Genomic DNA, 24313 nt, shown 5'->3' with positions numbered 1-24313 from the left:
CTTTTTTTCAGATCTTCAGAGAGTTCTTTTCCATGAGGTTCCATGTTGAACTTCCAATGACCAGTATGAGAGAGTGAGAGCGATAACACCAAATTTAACACACCTGCTCCCCATTCACACCTGAGACCTTGTAACACTAACGAGTCACATGACACCAGGGAGGGAAAAATGGCTAATTGGGCCCAATGTGCACATTTTCACTTAGGGGTGTACTCACTTTTGTTGCCAGCGGTTTAGACATAAATGGATGTGTGTTGAGTTATTTTGAGGGGACATACAAGCTGTACACTCACTACTTTACATTGTAGCAAAGGGTAATTTCTTCTGTGTTGTCACATGAAAAGATATAATAAAATATTTACAAAAATGTGAGGGGTGTACTCACTTTTGTGAGATACTGTACATAGAGCTCAAGCTGCAAATGGCAAACATAGCAATATTTTGTAGTTACTGGATGAAAAAGAAACATTTAAAAAAATGTTTTGAAACATACATTTTTAGTTTCAGCCAATAAACATGATAAATACATACAAAAATTATTAAGTAAAATAAAAAACTGCTGAGGTTGCATACTCTAAGCGTATGTATGGATTTGGGACACCAGACTGTGAATTTCTTTTGTGTGTCAGGGACCAATGTGAATGCATGCTCCAGATGAGTGGTGGGCAAATCGTGAACCTCGGCTTCCCTTCAACTAGGTTGTAGCTTTCAGTCTGCTCCTACAGCTACTGCTGTCAAGCCATGCTCCCACACTCCAGCCAACATAAAAAAAGACACACCATGTGTGTGTAGCCGCCTACCCCCAGCTGTTGGAGACCAAACAAATAGCCGTACTTGTGCAGCACAACCTCTATGGCCACTAAGGGCAGCCGGAGCACAGGAGGGTGGACAATAGGTGCACCAAAGAACACAGGGTGGTACGCCCCCTTCTACATCATGCTTTAGCAACAGAAGATGGGGACGCAGTTCAGCAGCATCTCCCTGGGTGCTGGACAACCCTGTCCCAGCCCTGACCGCATGTGTGTCTTCTGGTGTACATGTTCTAAAATACTGTGATTAATTCACCTGCAGTGAATCTTTTTTGAATGTCACATTAACTTCTTTAGAAAGATTTCCCTATGTATTTGTACAAAGTGTCCCTAATGAAAGTTATAGTATCTTTCCTTTTAAGTGCATGTGTCACCCGTAGGAGTGAAAAGCAGATGTTCATTTATCACTGAACCCTAGCAGACCCCACTTCCCAGGCCGACACAAATGAATAAATTCGCCTTAGTGTGACAGGAGTCCACTATGAGACTGAGAGGCCCTCTACCAGATGCTTTAAAATGCATGAGTCAGTGTCATGGTAATTGTTGTGGAGTAATTACATTAAATGAGCGATGCTGGAAAAACTGCCAGGGAAAAAAAAGGAAAAGAGAGAAATATAAAATTACTCGCTCGTCTAGACTTTCCTTAATCAATATACCAATGCAGCTGGCGTCAATTTTAGCAAGTCGTTAGTTGCTGTTAGTTTCGCTAAGTGAGGAATATATTTATCAGAAAGCAAATGCAGCCATTAGAGGGAATGTATTAATCCCAGTATTTATAAAGCCCCAGTATATTTACATTTATATTCTAATAGTACTAGTCATTCAACTCTGTACTGCAAGTAAATCCTAAATAAAAATGAAAAAAGTATATATTTACAGCATATAGATGTATGTATATATTTTATCTGTGATTGTTTCTGGTATAAAGAGCCCAACCCAACCTCAGGGCACCCAAGAAAGTCCAGTAATCACCAGGACCGTCTGCTAAAGTTGATTCAGCTGTGGGATCGGGGCATCACCAGTGCAGAGCTTGCTCAGGAATAGCAGCAGGCAGGTGTGAGTTCATCTGCACACACAGTGAGGGGAAGACTTTTGGAGGATGGCCTGGTGTCAAGAAGGGCAGCAAAGAAGCCACTTCTCTCCAGGAAAAACATCAGGGACAGACTGATATTCTGCAAAAGGTACAGGGATTGGACTGCTGAGCACAGGGTAAAGTCATTTTCTCTGATGAATCTTCTCTGCGATTGTTTGGGGCATACGGAAAAAACCTTGTCTGGTGAAGAAAAGTTGAGCGCTACCATCAGTCCTGTGTCATGCCAACAGTAAAGCATCCTGAGACCGTTCATGTGTGGGGTTGCTTCTCAGCCAAGGGAGTGGACTTACTCACAATTTTGCCTAAGAACACAGCCATGAATATAGAATGGCACAAAAACACCTTCCGAGACCAACTTCTCCCAACCATCCAAGAACAGTTTGGTAAGGAACAATGCCTTTTCCAGCATTAAGGAGCACCTTGCCATAAGGCAAAAGTGATAACTAAGTGGCTTGGGGAACAAGACATCAAAAGGTGGCCAGGAAACTCCCCAGACCCTAATCCAATTGAGAACTTTTGGTCAATCCTCAAAAGGCAGTTGAACAAAAACCACTCAGAAATTCTGACAAACTCCAAGCATTGATTATGCAAAAATGGGCTGCCATCAGTCAGGATGTGGCCCAGAAGTTGATTGACAGCATGCCAGGGGGAGTTCCAGAGGTCTTGAAAAAGAAGGGTCAACGCTGCAAATATTCACTCTTTGCAAAAACTTACGTCAATAAAAGCCTTTGACACTTATGAAATGCTTGTAATTATATTTCAGTATGCCATAGTCCATCTGACAAAAATATCTAAAAACACTGAAGCACCAGACTTTATGAAAATTAATATTAGTGTCATTCTCAAAACTTTTGGCCACAGCTGTAGAATGCATTAAGGTAGAAAAAAAAACTTCCGCCTTTAGAACCACTTTGAAGCAAATGGTCTCAATTTTTGAAGAAGTACTACAGTTAAACCCTTATCCGTTTCTACAATAGGCCATGTAGATCTTTATACATATGTTTCTTACAGTGTTGCAATACAGAGTTAATTTGGTTACAATATCACTATCATTATGTGGATGGAAAGAGAAATACTGTTACAAGGCCAACATGCATCCCTTGGACACATACTGGCATACTGGGACTTTCACCTCCAGAATTGAAAGGTATCCTTAAATGTTGTTAAGCAAAAGAGTTCAGAAATATTGATGACAATCATTACAGCTGCATTCTGCTTTTGAACATGAGCCTTAATTTTCAAAGTATCTCTAATAAATGTAAGAATTGTGTTTTTGGTCGCAGTCTGTTCTTTTCACTGTACACCTTAATACAACTGACTGTACTTAATTCTTGTGAGAACTGAATTCCTGGTATGTCTTTTTTTTTTTTTTACATTGTTACATTGGTCCAGCTTGGAAGAATATAGATATGTACAGTATATGCCATACCTGGCTGATCCCTGTGGAAATGGAGAATCACTATACTGTTCATCAATGAAAAATAGAGAAAATAGAATTTTTGTACTCATTTTACATGTTTTTTTCTCCTATTTAACTGAGAGACACAGCTCCATTTAGAAACCAGATGGTTTTGCAGGATGAGGATCCTAGTATAAAACCCACTGATTCCTGAATTCAGCGGTGTCACTCAATAAAGGGTAGAAAAATACACTTTTTTTTTTCATATGATTATTTGACTGAACTTAACTCAATTGCTGAAAAATGTATGTTTACAGAACTCAATACCCAAAATTCAATCACACAGCTGAAGGCTAATCCGCTATAACTACTATAATCCGCTATATACTCTACAACTCTGTACAGACCTTCAATTAGAGAGAGAGAGTCTAAAAGCAAACAGCAACTGAGAAGACTAAGAAATTGTAGTTATAAGGTCTCATAAGCTTCTTTAGTATAGCTGCTTCACAAGAGGTTGTTTAATGACAGCTTTCTGCTCATTCAATGTTGTATTTTAGGCCAAAAGGAACCCAGGACTTAAGCCGGCCATAGACGGTTCGAATCATGTATGGGAAGGCTTTTTGTACCCAAGTCGATCGATCAATCAACTTGGATACAACCAGCCTGTCAAATTTTTCATGCGATTATTATGAGCGACTATAGCTACTAGCAATAATCACTGTGTTCTTCCGGCCAGGACAGCTCCCCCCGCTGGGAGAACACAATAGCTAAGCAGGGGGGATTCCTCCATCAACACTGTGTTGAAGGGGGAAACAAGCAATTTTCTTGCCTGCAACCCATGGTTGCAGGCAAGAAAATGGCTCCATCTTTGGCTTTAGCTCTCAGCATACACGATATTACCAAAAGTATTGGGACACCTGCCTTTACCCACACATGAACTTTAATGGCATCCCAGTCTTAGTCTGTAGGGTTATAGCTTCGCAGCTATAACAGCTTCAACTCTTATGGGAAGGCTGTCCACAAGGGTTAGGAGCAAATTTGTGAGGTCAGGCACTGATGTGGACTAGAAGGCATGGCTCGCAGTCTCTGCTTTAATTCATCCCATAGGTGTTCTATCGGGTTGGGGTCAGGACTCTGTGCAGGCCAGTCAAGTTCCTCCACCCCAAACTCGCTCATCCATGTCTTTATGGACCTTGCTTTGTGCACTGGTCCAAATCATTTGGTGGAGGGGGGATTATGATGTGGGGTTGTTTTTCAGGGGTTGGGCTTGGCCCTTTAGTTTCAGTAACAGGAACTCTTAAGGCATCAGCATACCAAGACATTTTGGACAATTTCATGCTCCCAACTTTGTGGGAAGAGTTTGGGGATAGCCCTTCCTGTTCCAACATGACTGCGCACCAGTGCACAAAACAAGGTCCACAAAGACATGGGATGAGTGAGTTTGGGGTGGAGGAACTTGACTGGCCTGCACAGAGTCCTGACCTCAACCCGATAGAACACCCTTGGGATGAATTAGAGCCGAGACTGCGAGCCAGGCCTTCTCGTCCACATCAGTGCCTGACCTCACAAATGCACTTCTGGAAGAATGGTCAAACGTTCCCATAGATACACTCCTAAACCTTGTGGACAGCCTTCCCACAAGAGTTAAAACTATTACAGCTGCAAAGGATGGGCCAACCCAACACTGAACCCTACGGACTAAGACTGGGATACATTAAATTTCATGTGCGTGTAAAGGCAGGCGTCCCAATATTTTTGATAATATAGTGTATGTGAAAGGTCAAACTTCATCAACTAGATTATCATAAATTGACACTATAATTAACACATTAGACAAACAAGGAATTGATGTAAAATGCACAATGAAGAATACCAGGAATTAGCTTTATAATGAACCCTCTTGATTTCCATGAATATTATAATTTACCCACCAGTTTACCAGGGATAATTAACCCCACTTTAATACATGAATTTGTATTACAATTTACCCAGTTGAGTACCCGCTACATAAGCAGAGATTTGGAGTATACTTTCTGTGTGTGCTTGAAATTAGCATAGGAGGCATATTTCTACATATCACCCTAGTAGCAGCGTGCAATAGAAAGTGGTCCAAATGTCTTATGTAGCACTGTATGTATCAAAGCTGTGGATCATGTGTTATTTCAAGACTGGCTAGTGATCACATTGTAGGGTCTTGTCACTTTTTTTTTTTATGTAAAGTTTACATATTGTAGATCACAAAAAAAATATACCCTCACCTTTTCTAGTTTTCCAGAAACAGGAATGAGTTTGGGTGGAGGACCCCTTATATTTCCACTGATAGTCCTTTCTTCCCGTATGTCATCCAGATCACTGCATGGGCTGTTGGGTGCTCTGGCTTCCAGCCACTCCTCTTTTAAGACATCATTGACATAGGCATAGTTTCCGTTACCACCAGAAGAGGAAGCAAAAGGTTTCTTTGTAGGAAGCCCAGTAAACAGTGGATCCTGGGAGTTATAATTATGTTTTAGGTGTCCTTCCTGCTGCTTAAAAAAGTTTGGCATGTTGGAAGGTTTGCGGCACTTGTTATTAAATTCGGAGGCCTTACACTGTTTGTCATGGTAAGGTCTTCCAGAGATTAGACTGCTCACACTTCCCATGGCGCTATCGGACACTGGAGATCTAGAGATCGGTGGGCTTTGGGGGGTGATGACCTCAGAGTTCTGATCAATGGACAGGGGAAGAGCCTGCACTGCAGCCATCTTGTAAGATATAGAAGGTTTTAGCTCTACATAAGCAACCTAAAGGAAAAAAAAACAAAGATGTTACATTTAATAAGAGGGAATTTAATTACTAGCTTTGTATTTTTCTAACATTATTTCAATGATTCAAAGCCTAAGGGAGTTAGCGACAAAGGAATCAACATCCTTGCTGAATGACAACTGTGGGGAGATTGGACACCGACTATTCAGCCAGTAAGTTTACTGCATTGTAAACAGGCTTTTATGAGTTTTGCCCACAAGTTTCAAGAAAACCTTTTTGTCTGAGCAAAGCATTGACTGGATTAAGCGGTGATGAATGCATTCATTTAGTTGTGCTACTGCACATTAAACGGAATATGCATATCTTATCAGCAACAAGGCCAACTGGCATGTTTTAATAGAAACCAATTAGTTACAAAATAGCATTGTGTATGTCAAGGTTAAAAAAAAGTTTTCAGTCTCTGCAATATGCGCATCCCCCATGCTGCAACTACACAACCGGTGATCCTGATAGAAATTCAGTGAGCTCCTATGTGTAGTGAGTTGACAACAATGTCTCTGCTGCACAGAAATCCTAAGCAGTGTTGTCAGCCCTGACTGGATTCACCTCTTTATGTCACATAGATGAGGAGATAGGGATGTGTTCTGTAGTCCAGTATGGGGAGAACTCAGGCATGGCTGACAACTCTGCTTGAGTTCTTTGTATAGCAACAATGGTGATGTCAGCTAGTAAAGAAAAAGCAAGCACACTATAAGTCTGCATTGAACATAAGCTGGAATTTTACATGAATAACGACAAAATCAGAAATGACACCTGATTAAAAGAGAAAGGTCTCAATTTATTACTGTGCAGCATGGTTTCACATGGTTGGACATTGCTTCTCCCCACTGGATCTGAGTTCAGAATTTTCCTTTTACTTTCCAGAACAAAGATCAAAGTACTGAAACAAAGATGTTCTCATTAGTTTTAACGTTGCAAACGAACGTATATATTTGGGCAGGATGGCGGTCTAATAGGCCTTGTTCCAGTTACTTATTTATTGGAGGGAGAGCAACTACAATTTATCAAAAGATAAACATTTAATGGAATTTTATCTGGAAGAAAGTTTGTGTGCTAAAGTTACTAGGGAAAATATTTTTGTTAATAGGGATGTGAAAATTCCAAAGCTAATGTTAGCTGCTAAATTTACATCTAGCAGAGCGTGTTCAAGTCAAAGCCTTTTAGCATCTGTCATGTCTAACATTCTCACACAACTTGATCATTAGTTACTATCTGCCCTTAAGCTGGATACACACTATACAACTTTTGCGGTTTGATTTCCTTTAGATTTCCCTTCAACTATGTAGTACAAGGGCCTGTGTTCCGTTACAAGTTTTGACTGGTCGCCTAATCTGACGGAAGTGACGTTACATCACAGCCATCTTGGTATGCCCCACACTCCGAAAGCCTACAGTCTTAAGTCGCCAAGCAGACACCTTTTTACACCCACCGGAGTCTTGCATTTCACACTTGTTTTTACCACTAAACTGAGCTTATATCGTGAAATACAGTATTTAGAAGTCTGGGACACTGTTTTGATGTTGAGTTTTAAAAGCGACGGTCATCTGTCAGATTAGTAAACGTGTGAGATCAGCAACCTTGCCGCTGCTTTTAAATATCAACATCGAAACAGTGTCAAGGACTTGTAAATACTGTATTTGACAACATAAGCTCAGTTTAGTGGTAAAAGTAAGTGTGAAATGCAAGATTTCGGTGGGTGTTAAGAAGATGTCCGCTTGGCGACTTCAGACTGTAGGCTTAGTGTGGCCGAGTGCGGGGTGTACCAAGATGGCTGTGACGGAACGTCATGTCCATTACGAAATCTGACGGGTCACCTAATCTTATGGAACACCTGCCTGATTGCATGCAAATTGAAAGCGTTTAGGTTTGACCTCATATTATATGGTTTTGGTAAATCTAAAGGAAAAAAAAAAATCTAAAGAAAGTTGTATAGTGTGTATCCAGCTTTAGGCTACATTCATGCCAGCAATTTGGGCCAATGCGACTTATAGTGGCAGGAATCTTCTGATTCCTGCTGCGATTCTAAACGGCAAGGTGTGGCCGCCTGCCCCATTCACTATTATGACACATACAAAGTGCATCCAGCAGTGATGACTGGAGGTAATTGTTAGCTGTGCAGAGAGCCACAAACAGCTGCGGCCCCCAGCGACCTGCTATTATAGTAAATGGGATTGATGGCCGCTCAGAGCCCCAGCAGGAATTGTCAGAATCGTGCAGCTGCAATTTGCACCGGCCTAAATCATCAGTGTGAATGTATCCTTAGGCCCCTTTCACACGATCTGCCTGTCCGTTTTTCAGGCAAATCCGAGAGGGCCACCCATTGACTCCTATGGGCAGGCGAATGTCAGAGGAGATGTGTCCGCTGACTCCCAAACCGCTTAAGACAGACGCATGGCGATATGTTCACCATCCGTCTGGCGGATCAGATCTGATGAAAACGGACATGTCCGTTTTCATCTGATCTCCCCATAGAAATCAGCGGGGCTCTGACAGGTCCCTCCCTGCTTAATGTGCAGAGACGGACCTGTCATCTGCCGGCTCAGCGGAGATCAACGGAGCGATCTCCCGCTGACCTAGTGGAGCCCGCTGAGCGTATCTGCGTATCTGTGAAAGGTGCCTTACAGTAACAGAGGCCAGGACACTGACCATCATTACCTCAGGTCTAATGAAGTATACAATGGCCTACCATAAGATTGTAATCAGGCATGTGAATGTGGATTATGTTGTGTATTACTGTGGGTTGTAGTGAGGCAGCAAACACAGCACAATGGATTTGGTTTATGCATCTGTACTTTTTTTTTCTTTTACTGTAAGCACAGCACAACGCATATAGTGGTTCATTCACAAGAGTAAAGAACAGTCACCTTTGGGGTGGCGGGGGGGAGGGCTCAGTGATAGCTGCAACTTCCCTCACAGAATGCCCAGAAGAATAATTCTCACAAAAAGTTTTATAATTTACATTTATTTCCCAGGGAACCAAGTGCATATAGCACATGGTCCAGATGTGATTAGTGGCCTTGTTGCGGAATACAAAAATGTATTTTTGCTGGCTGTAGCTCCACCCCAATCTGAAGCCCACCTTATGGGCATTCCTGTAGGGAAGGTACAGCCAGCACTGAGTTCCTTCCTCCTCTGAATGCAATTTTTACTCTTATGAATTAACAATCAGCACTGCGTATTCATTTATAACAGTAAAATATCACTTAGCACCACGGGGCTGTGTATTCTATCTGCTGGGGTTGTTTTTGTTTAAAAGTAGCTGCATATATGTCACACAGACCCGGAGAGGCTAAGTGATCTTTTACTATAGTGAATGAACAGGCAGCACTGATTGCTCATTCAGAATAGTAAAATGTCATTTAGCACTGCGGGTTTGTGTGAGTTATCTGCGGCTGCTTGTAAACATACACAGCTCTGACAGGTAGATCACATAGCTGCACAATGCTGGTCTTTTTCTTCTGGATGTACTATCAGCACTGTAGGAGCCGTCACCACCCATGACACAACCCAGCCTGAACTTTAATAATTGTTAAAAATCATTCGGTACTGCAGTGCTGTGTGCCCCATCTGTTAACCTTGTTCATTTACAAGCAGCCACAGAATGACATACAGCACTGCAAGCTGTGTGATCTGTTGTGAGCGGTAACACTGGTCTCTACATCAGGGCTCTGCTGCCAGAGGTCAGTTCTGTCACTCCTGTAACATTATCTGTGAATAGGGGAGAGTGATAAATCACAGGATTCTCTATCCTATTCACAGAAATAACTTTTCTCAATGGAGGAAGGAGTGGGTGGGTCCCCATCGGTCCATCTGTACTGCTGTTCTGTCTGATGACCCATAGGTGTTAATGGTTTCAGTGCCGACAGAACAGGGACAGGAAGAGAACAGGCATCCCTGCAGTGAAGATTTCTTCAGAATCCATTTGCCTGCATGACGTGGGATATGCTTCATTACAGTGATATGACTAAAGCTGTGTTTTTTTTGTGTGTCTTTTTTTAGCTCAACTTCACCTTAAGCCTCGGTTCACACCAGAGGCGGCACGACTTGCAGGTCGCCTCACCGAGGCGACCTGCACACGACTGCCGGGGCGACTTGCAAGACGACTTCTGTATAGAAGTCTATGCAAGTCGCCCCCAAAGTAGTACAGGAACCTTTCTTCTAAGTCGGAGCGACTTGCGTCGCTCCGATTAGAACGGTTCCATTGTACAGAACGGGAGGCGACTTGTCAGGCGGCTAGGTCGCCTGACAAGTCGCCCCCCCGTGTGAACCGGCTCTTAGGCTCGGTTCACACTGGGACGACTTGGGATCCGACTTGTCGCCCCTCAAGTCGCCCCAAGTCGTCCCAGAAAGAGATTCACATGACAGTGAATGGGAGCGTCTTAATAGACACTACTGAAGTCGCTCCGACTTCAGGGCGTACTCACTGTACTACTTGGATCCGACTTGGTAGGCGACCTGTACCATAGAAATCAATGGAAGTCGCCTCCAAGTCGGATCTCTCTCTAAAGTCAAGCGACTTTGCAGGCAAAACATTTCGTTTGCCCAGGCAAACCCCTCCCTCCCAGAGAGCTGATTGTCCTGTGATTGGCCACAGCCGAAGTCGCCTGTCCTGGAGGCGACTTGAAGTCGCGTTGTAATTTGCTAAAGTCGCGCTGAAGTCGCGCTGAAGTCGCATTGAAGTCGCCGTGCAAAGTCGCGCTGAAGTCGTGTTGCCCCTGTGTGAATCGAGCCTTAAGACCCCATTCACACAGGGATGACTTGTCAGGCGACCTAGTCGCCTGACAAGTCGCCTCCCGTTCTGTGCTATGGAACCGTTCTAAGGGGAGCGACGCAAGTCGCTCCGACTTAGAAAAAGGTTCCTGTACGACTTCGGGGGCGACTTGGGGCGACTTGAATAGACTTCTATACAGAAGTCGTTTAGTATAGAGATCTCCTTTAAACAGCTTTATGGTTCTTTAAAAAAATGTCTTGCAGCAATTCATTTTTCTGAAAAGTTACCAATAATTTCACAAGAATCCTAACTGCAGCCTACCATCCCAGTAAATCTTTTAACCAAACAGGAAAAATCGGTTTTCCAGAAATATATCATTATTACAGGACTACACAGTCTCCAGCTGTGCCAAAATAAATAGAAACAACGGAACAGAAATCTATCTTGTCTAGAAAGATGTATTGAGTGTTGTTTAGTTAGAGATACAGTAGAGGGTAAATTTGCATTATCTCAACAAAATATGTATTACACACAAAAAGCAAGTATCCTTATTAAAGATATGGTGGGAAGGGGCTAAACAATCAAAATGACTTCAAACCAAATCAGTACATAGTACAGTAAAGCCTTTTAAAAGAGATACACCACTTAAAGTAGATCTAAAGACAAAACTTCCCTTTTAGTTTTGAATAGAGAAGGGGAGGGTTAGAGCCTGTCAGGTTTTTACTGCTGTCCTATTTTCCATGATGATCATCACCTCCAAGACTAAAACGGTTGCCACTGAAACGAGAATAGACGGGAAATCTCGTAATGGGAACAGCTATCTAAGGGGGAAATTTTCCTTTACTTTAAAAAAGTTTCCTCTAAGAATATTTTGACTTTAGATATAATTTAAATTTAATTCAGAAGTACCATAAATATGAACAAAAATAAAAAAGGTTTCTGGGTCTCAAGGCCACCACAAAAGATCATTTTTAATTTATTCTCATTTAATTCCCAACTGACCCCTTATAGTTTGCTCTAATCAACTCATCCGTCTCCCTTTCTATTCTTTGCTAGTTGAGGTGCTGACCTAGTGCTTCACCTAGCTGCTTTGAGATGGACTGAAAAAGGTGTCCTTGAACAGTCCTGTTCCAAACATTTCTCACTGTTCGGTTTAAAGCATGTATGGCTCCCTAAGACTTTCCAAAATAGTCCATGCAAAAGCCATTTTCAGCTCAACTCTGTATACTGCAAATGACCGTAACACTCTTGTGAATTAAAATACGGCAAAATAAAAGAAGGCAGACCTACTAGAAGGCTGTAGAAAACCCAGGAACAAGGTCACCAGTGCTACTAAAAGCTATGAGATGGCGCCTTCTTCGCAGTTTTCAGATTGATCTTAATTGAAATATATATTCTCAGGTTCATTATAAATGATTGCCAACACCTAAAATCAATAAATTGGCTAGTTAATGCTGCAATAGTATTCCAGACTAAACCAACATAACTGTATCTTCTACCATTCAATGACAAAGATATTTTTGTCCACTAAAGACTAAAATAGAACCAGGGCAGAGAGGATAAGGGAATTATTAAAAATGATCACATGGTAGAGGGTGGAAGGAGGATATTAAAGAATCTTGATTATTGTATTGTATAGAGGAGTCCAGAATGATGAGGGGGATAGAGGAATCCAGGATGAGGGGGGGGGGGGGGTAAAGGAGTCCAGGATGATGAGGGGGGGGGGTAAAGGAGTCCAGGATGATGAGGGTGGGGGGAATAAAGGAGTCCAGGATGATGAGGGGGGATAAATGTGTCCATGATGATGGGGGGGGTAAAGGAGTCCAGTATGATTGGGGGGGGGGGGGGGTAGAGGAGTCCAGGATGATGGGGGGATAGAGGAGTCCAGGATGATGGGGGGGATAGAGGAGTCCAGGATGATGGGGGGGATAGAGGAGTCCAGGATGATGGGGGGTATAGAGGAGTCCAGGATGATGGGGGGTATAGAGGAGTCCAGGATGATGGGGGGATAGACATCCACCTCTGTACCCCCCCATCCACAGCTCACCTCTTTAACCCCCCCCCCAACCACCTCTGTACCCCCCATATCCACAGCCCACCTCTGTACCTCCACATCCACCTCTGTATCCCCCTCATCCACAAAGCCACAGTCTGTACCAGCTTATACAACCTGCCCCCTACACAACACTCACCTCTTTTCACAAATTCCCCCCTTCCCTTCAATACACCTCCAACCTCATTGCAGCTGATTCTCTGCACATACAAATCCCCCTCTCCCCCCCTCTGTCCACCCTCTCTCCGTTGTCCTTGCTCATCTGTTTTCAGAAGCTTCACAGAGGTGCAACACAGTGCAGTCTCCGCCTATCAGACCTGTAGCCACAACGCTTAACTCAGCTGTGTACTACACAAGTCTGTCAGGCGGGGGTGGGGTCAGGACTCAGAACATGGAGCGCCGCTCTGCCTCACTCCCTGTCATTCCCTGCAGCTCCTGGCAAAGAGACAAGCAGAACGAGTGGGCTCTAGCATGAAGCCCACAGCTGTGCTGCTCTCCTGTCATAATGTGGCCGCTTGGGAGAGGGGGGGAAATCGGCTGCACCCGCTACTCTGGGAAAATTGCGGTCAGCGCTGGGCTCAAAGAGCAGCTGCTTTGGGCCCCACAACAATGATAGGGCCTAGGGCAGCTGCCCCTTTCGCCCTGCGTTACAGACGGCCCTGGATAAAATGAGAATCACGATTTTTTGCATAGAATAAAGATCACGATTCTCGTGGTGTAACATCATCTTTCACATTATACAAAAAAGTTGGGGAACCTTTACTGTTTGTTTTTTTTTATTTTTTATTAATTGAAGTGTATTTTTTTTAAGTAATTTTCCAGCAAAAAATACGGATTTTAACTTATAAGCCATAAATGTTGGAAAAAGGTTTGGTCTTTAAGTGGTTCAACTGCCCTCATATAACAAAGTTCAGTCCCTTCATCTAAAAGAACCCAGAGATACATTGTAAGTCTTCTCTTCTTTATTGCTCAGCACTGAGGAATGTTGATAAACATTTGTCTGTTTTTTTTTTTTTGACAGCTCAGCTCTGTACTGTTTATATAGAATCACAGAAACAGCTGATTAGCATCGTGAGGGGGGGTTGAATCGAGATAGTGATCTGTTAACGATTAATCTTGCAGCTCTACCCCAAGATCATTCAAAATTGTTTTTATTGTATCCAAATTCTGTTACTTTTTAAGCTACATGATCAAAATGTGCCATGAGGTCCATCCAGAATCCAGTGAGTACCATTTTGGCAAGCAAGAGTAGAAATTAAATAAAATGATTGAGAAGGCATAGTTTGTAAAATCAGCAGCGGGCTTGTGTTGACTTATTTGGCGGCCTGCAGCTACTGACCCCATGTGGTTTACACTCCATTGGCATGTGAGTATCTATTGGGGATGAGTGATTCTTTCTCTTCCGCCATATGTATACCCTCCCCTTTAACCTGGCACACTGTACTCTATCAATCTATAAATATTATTTTTTGTAGATTTTGGTGCAAACTGCCCCTAAAGAGTGTTCGATACACGAAACGCGTCAGTCTTACGACGTGCACCAAAATAACCATTTTTCTAATAAGGTCTTTTATATAAGTATGGTTTTATCCAGCAGTTTTGTGATTATGCGTATTTTAGAATGGTTTTATCATCTATTAAGGATCATTGCCCTGAATCATATATGGGTTGTTACCTTGTTCACAATGTATCCATCCTTGCGTATACATTATGTGACTGTTACCTCGAGATTTGGTTTGTTATCATGTTATCAGTTTTTTTTACCAATAAAATGATTTTTTACAATAGTGATTGATCCTTTGGCCCCACCTACCTACCTCATTCAAAGTCCCCAAACCCCTCCTTTTCATGCATTTAACAGGGATGGAGACCTGCGTCTCATTTAAAGTCCCAAACCCTCTTCTTTAACTGTGTTGAGAGATTAGAGATTACTTTCTAAATTTAGGTCCAGCACGTGTCGTATGGTACCATAAAACCACAGTAACTTCTAAAAACAGTTGGGATTTGTATCCCATGAATAAGAAGAAATTTGTATAGGTAACATACACCATCTGGCTAACACTTTAAAACCTGCCTCGAAAAAGACTAAACTTGTACAGTAGTTCAGTCACATTCCATCACTTCTAAAAGGATGAATCATCTCTTCAGCTCTTAACCTTCTCCAAAGGTTCTGTTTTCTGCAAGTCCAACGTGTACAACTCACATCGGCACTAATCCCCCATTGCCTGCTTGCCTTTCAAGTCTGCAGATTCCTAGCTTCTTCTGACCTCACTTCTGCTTTGACTAGGGATTTCTTTACCCCTGTTCATTTGTTACTCTGCTTCTGCCTGTTGCCAGGAGTTCAAGAGGCCGTTGCGTGACTAGCTCACATTTATGGAAACACTAGACACAAGGCCTTGCCTTGTGCCAATGAAAACCTGTGCTGCCAATGGCAGCGAGCTGAGAACTACACACAGCCTTACTTTAACACTACACCCCTGATAACAAACACCTGCCATGTGCACCAAGGCCAAGAGGCATTATTCTTCTCTGCTTACACCTCTATGGCAAGGTCAAATATCACACGCTGGGTGATGGACCCCAGGCAAAACAAGCAAGTGAGAGAATGCTTTCATAACAATAAAAACAGACTTGGAATGTCTGTCTGCCTCTGTTTTCATAGTACTTATGTTTTAAAACCATTATATTATCATGACAAATGTACTGGAAAACAATGCATTACAAACACGAATCAGCAGCCTAAAGCTAGCCATACATAAGTAGAAGTTTGTTCGAATTTTCTTGCGTAAATTCTAAAAAAATGGTCTGCCATAGCAATTGATCTTGCCATCATTGAGTCAACTAATTTCATTCAAATTCCCTTAAAATTTGGTCCAAACCTGCTACTTAAATGGAATTCCAGACGTATTAAAACAGGTTTTATTTGTGCCTAGCACATGTACATATATACAAAATGAAAACTACATTAAGAGTTAGAATTTCGTTCTTTTGAAAAAATTTTCCATCCCGCTCCATTGAATTTCTTCCTTCCTGCAGCTGAAAATTACAATCGATTGACCCCACTAACCAGAACTTTGGTTATGAAAATGAAAATTTTCAAACACAATTCTACTGGTGTGCTTAAGATTTCTGGATCTGTTGAGAAGTATTCCAGCATGGTGGTTAGCTGGGCCCCTTCAGGTTCCACCGACTTAGAATTTGTATGTGTGTTTATCCTAGAACTGCAAAGTACGATGGAGCAGCATTAGAGGCTTAGCATAAACCATCCATATTTACTTCATTTCACAGCTTTCTTGTTTGTTTTCTTGTGAATATTTGTATGTAACCCCAAAAAACAAACAGGAATTGGTATAATTTAAAGTGTATTTCCACTTTTGCTGTCAAATTGGGTTACCATCTACTTTACATTTGTTAGGTGTCCCCATTCACATAGCGCAAATTAAAAATACGTTTCAAAAATTGCAACTTGCCTTTTTTAGATGCTCTATTTTGGGCCCTCCAGCAAGGAAATGCCCACTAAATGTATTTTTTTTAATGAGGGGGCTGGGCAGCTGTATTCAACGCTATTTAACTCCCTCTGTACTATGCAGGCAGATCTTCATTATCAATTGTAACTAGATTTAAACACCTTTGGGAAGATTTACTAAAACTGGTGCACCTGTGCATTATAATCAAATCAGCTTCTAAATTCAGCTTGTTCAATTAAGCTTGGACTATAACACCTCATTCACACTAAGTACTTGCACAATTTCAAAGCCCCATTTTAGTCTGACTTCAGGGGCAACTTGAAAGACCTCTATACAGGTTCATGCACAGATGTCTATTGAAATCACACCCTAGAAACTAGTCCCAACAGGGCATGAATACTACATATCAGATAAATCAAATGCGGCCCAAAAAAGGAATTTTATCTTCCATCACTGTCTTGTGTGCACTATTTTTATGAACAGGACCCTACGCATACTGCCTACATTGCATCACTATTGGCTTGATTGGGTGCAACTTACACCACATACCTATAGCACACAATGCACACATCTCTAAAATTACCCATATGTACTTGGCAACATTGTATTTAGGATTCCAAAAAGCAAAAGCGCCTTTCCTACACATCATAATCAGAAAAATGATAGCTGGAATCTGTTAGCATGTTATCTGGAACTTAGTCATACTTTCCTTTTAAATGTTTTTCACAGAGTAGTGCCAGCACTAATCTGCCAAGTACTATATGATTCTTTCAAACGGCATTCTGTCAATGTCCATCCAAGTGTTCCTTACAGACGTCAGTAAATTTAGGCTTTGAATGCAGTGGTGTCAAAAGGGGAGCCCAGTACAGTACATTCCTCAGGTTCCTCCACTTACTCGCAGATGTCTGAAAGAGTGTAACAGTCAGAGGTTCATCTTTTAGTTCAATAAAATGTATGAACTATTGTGCAGTGTAAAGCCTGGTACACACTAATAGTTTTTTTCTTTCAACCCAGCGGGTTAGTACAGCAATCTCCCCCGCTGAGCTGTTGTGTTCTGACAGGGGGACAGCTGGCTTCTGTCAGACTGGCTGACATACACACGGGCCAAATGTGGGATGGTTTTATTGAACCGGCTGATGTCTCACAACATGCGGCCCATGTGTACGAGACTTAAGGCTGTTCCTCCTATGATCTCAACGAGTAATATGGATGCTCCAAGGAGCAACTCCGTAAGCTTAAATCGGCAGGGGGGGGTATGTATTAGTGAATAACAATATAAAGCATTTACACAATTAGAGGTACTTGTGATGAATAAACCCATGGCAGGGGGTACTTTATTAGAGCGGGTTTTGAAAAAAAAGGAGACAAGTTTTATTAATGTGGAGAGTGCTATGCTATGCAGGGCACAATCTAGCGGGACGTTGTGGTTGCCATCCCCAACCCCCATATTCCATTATAGAAGTGACCTATTACAAGGGTTTTATCTCTGGATGCTGTTCAATGCTACTATCTCTTTTCCTAGAAGGATTCCCACTGTGGGTGGTGAGCAAGTGGGAGAGAGATGTAGGCACATTTGAGGAGGAACAGTGGGGGGGAGGCCCTACAAGCTGTACAGATATGCGCTCTCAATGTGGCACAATGCCTGTCCCAGTTGTACACCGTCTTGCTGGTGCATTTCATGCCCACAAGATTATTTATAATGGGAGTGAGAGGGGACTCAGATTGTCCAAGGTGTTCTAGGGACCATGGAGATCTAATTAATCTGTTATGGCAATGCCCTAAGTTACATTTATACTGGACAGGGGTTCTGAACACTATTATTGGGTTAAACCATGTATATTGGGCATTTTGGATGACCTCCCAATTGAGGATAATCCTAAACAGGCCATTGCCAGAGTGCTCTTTCAGGTTCACACGCTCATTCTTAGACATTGGAAGGCAGCTGACCCTCCCACGGTGAAAGAATGGATTACGCAAATGGGAGACACTCTACAGTTGGAGAAGTATATCTTCCAACAGAGGATGCCCTGGCAAATTTACTAAATTGTGGTCACCCTGGTTAGACACCCCTGGACTCTCTCCAGTGGATCTGGTATTGGACAGAATACTACTCTAATAAATTAGTTATAGGGATTTGGATTGTAACAGTACCGGTTACTGTGAAGCTTAGCCCGCCCTGCTGAGTTATACGGTGGGCGTGCATAGAGAATAATTCATGTTATATGATAGTGTAAAGTGTTTGCTGATTATAATGAATGTAACACTGTACTATCTGGAATTGGATTATATGACTGGTTTGTCGTTTTGTTCTCTTTTTTCTTTTAAATAAACATCTTTGAGAACAAAAAAAAAAAAAAAAGTGGAGCGCGCTATAAAAGTACCTGCAATATATAAATTGGTCAGCCTAATTGGTTATAATCTACAGTTAGCCATCTGCATAAATATTTCACTGTGCTCAATTTGAAGAATTCATAGAATCCCCCATTCACACTAAACAGCATGGACAAATGACTCTCCTTCTGCTTGCTATTGTACTTTGACAGCCAACACTCCTTACTTTCAGAATACCCCAACAATAAAGTGCAGCTGATTGGCTGCAGTCACTGTTCAGCTGACGTTCGCCCCCCCCCCCCCCCCCCATCTGGTTCCCTCAATTTTTCAATCTAAGTTTGTTGGGCAAAGTGGTGTTGGCGGGGCCACAAATGGCTTGGATTTCTGCTGATTCACAGAAATTGGCTGAAAATCGAGCAGTGTATGGCCAGCTTTAAATTTACTTTATGCCACATAGTTGTTGGCTGATTGTGTTGATCTGCCACCTTTAGGGTCTGCGTTGACTGGTCTGCTCCCCCCCCTTTATTTTTAAAGCATCACACGACTGGCTTGCTTCTGGCATCAGTTTAAAATGCTTCTTAGATCATCCAGAATCTACTGACAGGTGCAGTTCACCTCCTTCCGATCTGTATTAGACCTGCCTCAAGCTGATTTTGTTTTCCCATATACATATATAGGGAAAGAAGCAGTTCTGACATGAACAAAAGCCTGTTCAGAGATTTCTGAAAGTCCACATTACATTATGGATTGCATTAAGAGAATAACAAAAGAGAAGAGAGACTTTAGGAAGTTTTTAATGCACGACATTTAATGGCATTGTAAGAGTGGGCTGTGTGATGCTAAGAAAGCACAAGCAGTTTTCCAATTGGTAGTCTCAGAGCTGCCCTGGGAACTGGAGACGCCAAGCAAGTAACCTCCGCTAAGCAGCAGCAGGTCATATCTGCAAAGGATTTACACTTTCTTTTTCAAAGTGGAAAACTTTTTTAAGTGAAACCGGTCATGGGAGAAATTCCTGCTGAAAAAGGTAACTTCCTGGCCGTCTCTATCTTCCAAACTATCAAAGTCACAGACTGGGAAAGTCTAACAGAGAGGATCAGTACGACAGACCACTAGCGTTTTAAGAACAATATCAGCAATAGTAGTCCATGTGTTTCCATCATGAAAGTACCTCCTGGATATTTCATCTTCATTTACATTCCATGTTCTCATGGTTGCCTGGTAGCAACAACTCAGTCTATAACTTTACTTCCATCATTTTTAGTGCTGGCTGTTATGGGGCAAAATATAGACTTTTTAAAAACCATAATATATGGAAACAAAGTAGGCACAAAGCCAGCATCAGTGAGGGGCTTCTGGAGATGGAACTGTTGTCATTTTTATTTTATTATTATATTATTATTATACAGGATTTATATATAGCGCCAACAGTTTACGCAGCGCTTTACAATATAAAAGGGAGACAATATAGTTCTAATACAATAAAATACAAGAGGATTAAGAGGGCCCTGCTCAGAAGAGCTTACAATCTAATAGAGTGGGGCAGGTGGTACAAAAAGTTGTAACTGTGGGGAATGAGCTGTTGGAAGTGGTAGGTGATTAGTTGGAGACGCGATAGGCTTTCCTGAAGAGATGAGTTTTCAGGGATTGCCTGAAGGTAGTAAGAGTAGGGGATAGCCGGACAGGTTGAGGTAGCGAGTTCCAGAGGATGGGAGAGGCTCTGGAGAAATCCTGGAGACGAGCATGGGAGGAGGAGATGAGAGAGCTTGAGAGAAGGAGGTCTTGAGAAGAATGGAGAGGACAATTTGGGTGATATTTGGAGACATGATTGGTGATGTAGCTCGGGGCAGAGTTGTGAATGGCTTTGTATGTTGTGGTTAGTATGTTGAATTTAATTTGCTGGGTAATTGGGAGCCAGTGTAGGGATTGGAGGCAAGGGTTGGAAGACACTGAGCGGTTGGTAAGGTTAATAAGTCTGGCAGCAGCATTCATTATAGACTGAAGAGGGGATAGCCTATGGAGAGATAGGCCAATGAGAAGGGAGTTGCAATAGTCAAGGCGAGAGATAACAAGGGAGTGAATGAGGAGCTTGGTGGTTTCATTTGTTAAAAAGGGGCGAATTTTAGAGATGTTACGAAGGTGAATTCTACAAACTTTTGATGACGATTGGATTTGAGGCTGAAATGACAATTCAGAGTCTAGGATTACACCTAGTACCCTGGCATGAGGGGAGGGACTGATGGTTGCATTGTTTATTTTGAAGGAAAAGTCATGGAGGGGGCACCGGGGGGGGGGGGGGGGTGGAGGGGGGCACCGGGGGGGGGGGTGGAGGGGGGCACGGGCGGGGGGGGGGGGGATATTAATAGCTCAGTTTTAGAGAGATTTAGTTTAAGGAAGTGGTGCGACATCCATGCTGATATGTCATTTAGTAAGTTAGTAAGGTTAGGAGACTTTAGGAGTGAGGTGAGGAGTCGACAGATAGATTTGGTTGTCATCAGCGTATAAGTGGTATTGGAAGCTGTGGGCAGTTATCAAGTGACCAAGGGAGGAGGTGTAGATAGAAAAGAGAAGGGGTCCAAGAACAGAGCCTTGGGGGGCCCCCACAGAAAGGGGCAATGGAGAGGAGGAGACAAAGTTGTAGGTGACACTGAAGGAGCGCTGTGATAAATAGGCAGAGAACCAGGATAGAGCAGAATCTCGGAGGGCAAGGGAATGTAGTTTATTCAGGAGAAGCGGGTGATCAACAGTATCAAAGGCCACAGAGAAGTCAAGTAGTAGGAGTATGGAGTACTGGCTGTTGGTTTTAGCAGTTAGTAAATCGTTAGTGAGTTTTAGTAAGGAAGTTTCCGTGGAGTGCTGCAAGCGAAAGCCAGACTGTAAGGGGTCAAGAAGGTTATTTTCACTGAGGTAGGAGCTAAGACGGTTGTAGACTAAGCATTCTTGAAGTTTAGAGGTGAATGGGAGCAATGAGATGGGTCTTAAGTTGTTCAGGCTGGTAGGGTCCAGTGAGGGCTTTTTAAGTATGGGAGTGATCTGCACATGTTTTAGAGGGGAGGGGAAGGTGCCACTAGAGAGGGAGAGATTGAAGATGTGAGTGAGGGAGCATAGGATAGAAGAGGGTGACCGTAGTAGTTGTGAGGGAACAAGATCCAAGGGACAATTGGTTAGGTGGGCATCTGAGAAAAGTTTTGTAACCTCTTCAGTAGTAGCCAATTCAAAAGAGGAGAGTGTTGAATGTGCTGCTAGGCAAGGTATGTTGGGCGGGGAAGATGTACGCACAGTGGAGGTGTCCTCACGAATTGCATCGATCTTGTCTTTGAAGTGATTGGCAATCTCTTGGGCAGTGAGTGAGTTAGTGGGTAGAGGGGGTGGGGGACTAAGCAGAGAGTTAAAGGTTGAGAAGACAACGGGGACTGGATGACAAGGAATTAATAAGAGACACAAAGTATGCTTGTTTGGCAGCATGGAGGCAGGAATTGTATTTTAGAAGGGCAGATTAATATAGGGTGAAGCCTTGCAGGCATTTGGTTTTACGCCACAGTCGCTGAAGAGCAATGTCTCTTGAGTTTTTTAGTGTTGTCAGTTTGCCTGGGTTGTAACGGTCGGGGCCTGATTTTGCATGTGGTTAGAGGAGCAAGTGCATGTAGTGATGATGAGAGTGAACCGTTATAGACAGAGGTGGCCAGGTCAGGACAGGACAGGGGAGAGATTATGTCATATAGGTGGTCAGTAGCAGAATAGAGAAGAGAAGGGTTAAAGTGGCGAAGGTTTCTACAAGTAATTATTTGCTGCTTGGAGGGATGGGTGGTTGGAGGCAAGGATACAGTGAAAAGTAATGAGGTTGTGATCAGAGAGAGGAAAGGGGTGTTGGTGAGGTTGCCAGGGTTGCAGAGATGGGAGAATACAAAGTCAAGGGTATTACCATTGGAGTGAGTGGAAGTATGTGTCCATTGGATTAGGTCAAAAGATGAAGTTAAAGCGGAGGTCCGCTGAAAAAAAATATTAAAAGCCAGCAGCTACAAATACTGCAGCTGCTGACTTTTAATATATGGACACTTACCTGTACAGGGAGCCCGCGATGTCGGCAGCTGAAGCCGATCCGTCCTTCGGCTCTCGGCTGCTGTGGCCGCCATCCTCGGTAAGGGAATAAGGAAGTGAAGCCGTGCGGCTTCACTTCCTGGTTCCCTACTGCCCATGAGTGAGTCGCGCTGCGCGTCCTCTCAGGTCCCTGCTGTGTTCTGTGTCTCACAGAATACAGCGGGGGAGGACAGGGTAGGCGCCAGAAGTGGCATAGGTCACTGCAAGCGCCGAGGTGATCTATGCCAGGAAGTGGGAGCAAATACCTGTATTAGACAGGTATCTGCTTCCTCCTCCCTCCTGAAAGGTGCCAAATGTGACACCGGAGGGGGGGAGGAATCCAAAAAGTGGAAGTTCCATTTTTGGGTGGAACTCCACTTTAAGTTGAGTAGTTTAGCTGTAGTTGGGCTGTTAACATTGACAAGAATGTTGAAGTCTCCAAGAATAATGGTGGGTATTTCAGAGGAGAGAAAGTAGGGTAGCCAGGCAGCAAAGTCATCAAGAAAGCGCGATACCGGTCCTGGAGGCCGATAAATTGCTGCAATCCTCAGAGAAATGGGAGAAAACAGACTAATACAGTGCATCTTGAATTTTTACAAACCTTCAGTAACAAAATCAAATGATATTAAGATTTAAAATACATTTTTGTACAGCTGTAATGCTTATTTTTTATGGAGTTGCTTTTCAATATGCACTTCATTCACCTGTCCTTTAACATTCTAAACCATCTGGAGTGTAATGCCAAGTGACATTGTGGGGATGCCTACATTGACCATATGGTGTCTCCCTGATGGCCACATTCCATAATGCCTTCTGGGAAAATCATTACCTCTGCAAGAAAGAGACCTTTACTGGAACAGCAGTAATTTCATAATTCATGATTTATGCTCTAATAATTTGCCCTAATTGATACAGATGGGTATATGTGAATATTTGTATGTGTGCATGTGTGTAGATATATAAAGTCTTTGCTCTTATTAGAGTGCAGTGCCTACCATATTATATATATATATATATATATATATATATACATACACACACACATACACAAATGTGTCCTTAGACTAGGGTTTTAAAGTCATTCACATATGGGAAATAAAGATTTTCTTTTTTATTGCCTCATGCTGCAAACTGGGCCATGATTTATAAGAGTTTTTGCCTTCCTCTGGAACAATTGTGGGTTTACGGTTTGGATGATAGGGTTTTTACAGGTTTTACATCCATTTATTTTGGTCTATTGGTTTAACTTGATGGGCATGTGTCTTTTTTTTTTTACAACCTAATATAATCATGTAAAGTAAATCTGTCATGAAGTTATGGCAGCTACAGCAAACATTCAGCAAGTGAAGGCAAGCCCTACATCCGTGTTCGGAGCAAATGGCAGCTGTATAGCCAAAAAACTAGCAACGTATAGAATAATGGATTTTTCCATCGCCATTTTTTTTTAAGATAGGCACAAATAATGTGACGACTGAGGAAAACAATGAACACGTGATATTGAATGTTTTGAAATAGCAACCATTTTCTGTATCTAATTTTTGTTAACATGTGCTATTGAATATAAGCTTACACCT

The 24313-nt window shown here is 42.5% G+C and overlaps 1 protein-coding gene across 2 annotated transcripts in view; it reads right to left on the bottom strand.

Annotated features, from left to right (window-relative positions):
* The window catches only part of LZTS2 (leucine zipper tumor suppressor 2), a 247932-nt gene that overhangs the window by 13481 nt on the left and 210138 nt on the right, over window positions 1-24313 (bottom strand). For both annotated transcript variants that reach the window (XM_073596164.1, XM_073596165.1), the window contains one exon: window positions 5560-6081. In XM_073596164.1, the coding sequence (XP_073452265.1) occupies window positions 5560-6042 (483 nt within the window). In that variant the 5' untranslated portion in view covers window positions 6043-6081. The remainder of the gene's footprint in view (window positions 1-5559; window positions 6082-24313) is intronic.

The sequence above is a fragment of the Aquarana catesbeiana genome, linkage group LG08, assembly GCF_042186555.1.
Source record: "Aquarana catesbeiana isolate 2022-GZ linkage group LG08, ASM4218655v1, whole genome shotgun sequence".
Classification (NCBI taxonomy): Eukaryota; Metazoa; Chordata; class Amphibia; order Anura; family Ranidae; genus Aquarana; species Aquarana catesbeiana.
Note: the sequence above shows the minus strand (reverse complement) of the source record. Positions and strands in the feature narration are given on the sequence as shown.